This window comes from Penaeus monodon, chromosome 25 (assembly GCF_015228065.2).
Source record: "Penaeus monodon isolate SGIC_2016 chromosome 25, NSTDA_Pmon_1, whole genome shotgun sequence".
NCBI classification, from domain to species: Eukaryota; Metazoa; Arthropoda; class Malacostraca; order Decapoda; family Penaeidae; genus Penaeus; species Penaeus monodon.
The window spans coordinates 38,098,101-38,100,236 of NC_051410.1; the positions used below are offsets into that span (position 1 = coordinate 38,098,101).

The 2,136-nt window shown below is 45.8% G+C and overlaps 1 protein-coding gene across 1 annotated transcript in view; it reads right to left on the bottom strand.

The window, feature by feature from the left end:
• Positions 1 to 2,136, bottom strand: part of LOC119589223 — a gene marked incomplete in the record, with an annotated part of 32,073 nt that overhangs the window by 27,504 nt on the left and 2,433 nt on the right. Inside the window, 5 exon segments of the mRNA XM_037937828.1 lie at positions 130 to 276; positions 542 to 820; positions 942 to 1,094; positions 1,556 to 1,655; positions 1,972 to 2,088. Of these exon segments, the coding sequence (XP_037793756.1) occupies positions 130 to 276; positions 542 to 820; positions 942 to 1,094; positions 1,556 to 1,655; positions 1,972 to 2,088 (796 nt within the window).

The following is a 2,136-nucleotide window of genomic DNA, read 5'->3' on the forward strand; positions in this document are numbered from 1 at the left end:
CCCCAACCCTAAATGACCCATCCAACTCAAGTCTTCCCTTCTACTTCAACTCCCCAGTAAAGCTCGGCCCTCTAACAATGCCAAGAGACAGCACAGCAGCAGAGGACTATCATCACGGCCAGTACTGACTGTCATGGTGTAGACGTGGTTGGTGGCGACGGAGCCAGAGTGGGACAGGGTGAGTCGACCCTCCGCCTTTGGTACCTGGATTGTCACTTCGCCGTCTGTGTTGAGGATTTCCCTGTAATCCTTGTACACGGCGATGGTGTGGCTCATCTGGGATGGTAAAGAAAGGGTTATTATGTATATTCGTATATTGGTGTATAAGTGTTCTCTATTCTGTGTATGCTTAAACACAGTATTCCTGTGTGAATGATGCAGGTGATTAGATTTATATATCTAAAGAGAGTCCCTCCTTGAGTATTTTTGTCTAAGTGTCTATTTTGTATGAATGTGACCCACTTATGCCATCGTCCCTATATCTAATCATGGATCGAAATAAGCTATTTAATGAGTCACTGTGACATCCGCGCCTTGCTACCTTCAGTTTACTGGGGCTGTCGCTGACGCTGAAAGTGCCGACCACCGTCGCCTTCAGCTGCTGCCAGATTATGGGCGCCTCGGTGGGGACTCGCAGCTCAGCCGACCCCAGGATCTGGTGCTCGCCCTGGATGATCTTGTAGGACCCAAGGGCGTCGAAGTTGATAGTCATGCCTCCCCAGGTCACCTCCGTCACCACGTTGGCCCGCGTGCCGTCCCACTGCCACGTCGCTTTGCCCGAGATGGGGTCCCAGTAGTTGGCGCCGGAGTGGGACGTAAGCTGCAGGAGAACGAGGGTGGACGATGTCAAATGCAGTTGGACATCATTAGCTGATTGTTACCAGACACGTAATAACGAATTGAATAGGAAATTATGTTAGTTCTTTCTTCACTCCACACACCGTAACACCGACGTCCGTTTTGCCGTCACTCTCCTGTTTCTTGAGGTGCAGGTGAAAGTGGACGTCATCAGTCACGGGAGAGTCGATGTCCAGGGCCACCATACAGTCCGCAAGGTCGTGACTCGTCCTGTGACCGCGCGCGACCAAGGACACCTGAGGGTGATGAAGTGAAGGAAATGAGTAATATTTGTAACAGAAAACGGAACGTTAAATCATCAATGAATACAGATTTTGAAAGTAAGCGAAACATAAAAACATAAATGGATGCAGATTTTACATGTAAACGGGAACATAAAATCATCAATGAATACAGATTTTATCGTCCCTACAACGGGTGTGTAACAAGATATATGCAACGTTTCAACATAAACATAAACAAAATGTGTGTAAGAACAGTAAGCAAAGAAGAATAAGATACAAATATAAAACGAGGTGAATACATGATGACAAAAGAGCCGTAAAAATCAATAATCAAATAATCAATGCATGTTTTAAGATAAGTAACACATGCGACGAAATATGAAAAACTAATGACCTAATCAATTTAAGAAAAGATACATGGTTAGTGTTATTCTTAATTAACTCTTCAAACGATATAGGGGAAAAATACTCACATTATGAAAGGTTCCAGATGGTAGTCGCAGGTCAAAGGTCATACCGAGAGCCAGGTCATTGTTCCCCAAGGAGAAGATGAGCTGTGACCCGGCCTCTAGCCTGCAAAAGGAGATTAAGGTCTTGCAGCATTGCACAGACATATTACCGGGGAAATAAAGAGTAAAAAAAGAGGTAAAAATCGGAAATAAATTGAGGTGCTTAACAATGCCAAGGATATTAACATTAAGTGACCCTGATTTAGTGACATGAAGTAACCTTGATTTAGTGACATTCAGCGACCTCGACTCAGTGACATGAAACGACCTGGATTCACATTAAACAACACTGAATCAGTGACCTCAAACGACCTCAATCAAAAGACATGAATCGACCTTGATTGAGTGACATGAATCGACCTTCACTTAGCGATATTTACCTCGACTCGTCCGGCAAGATGAGGGCGAAGGTGACGCGGTGGTTGTCGCCGATCTCGTTCCCGAACTCCACCTGCAGCTCCGTCTTCCACGTCCACGTCAGGACCGTCACCGCGCCCCTGGCAGGAGGATCGACCCGGTCTAAGTCTAATGTGGTCTTGCTTTAG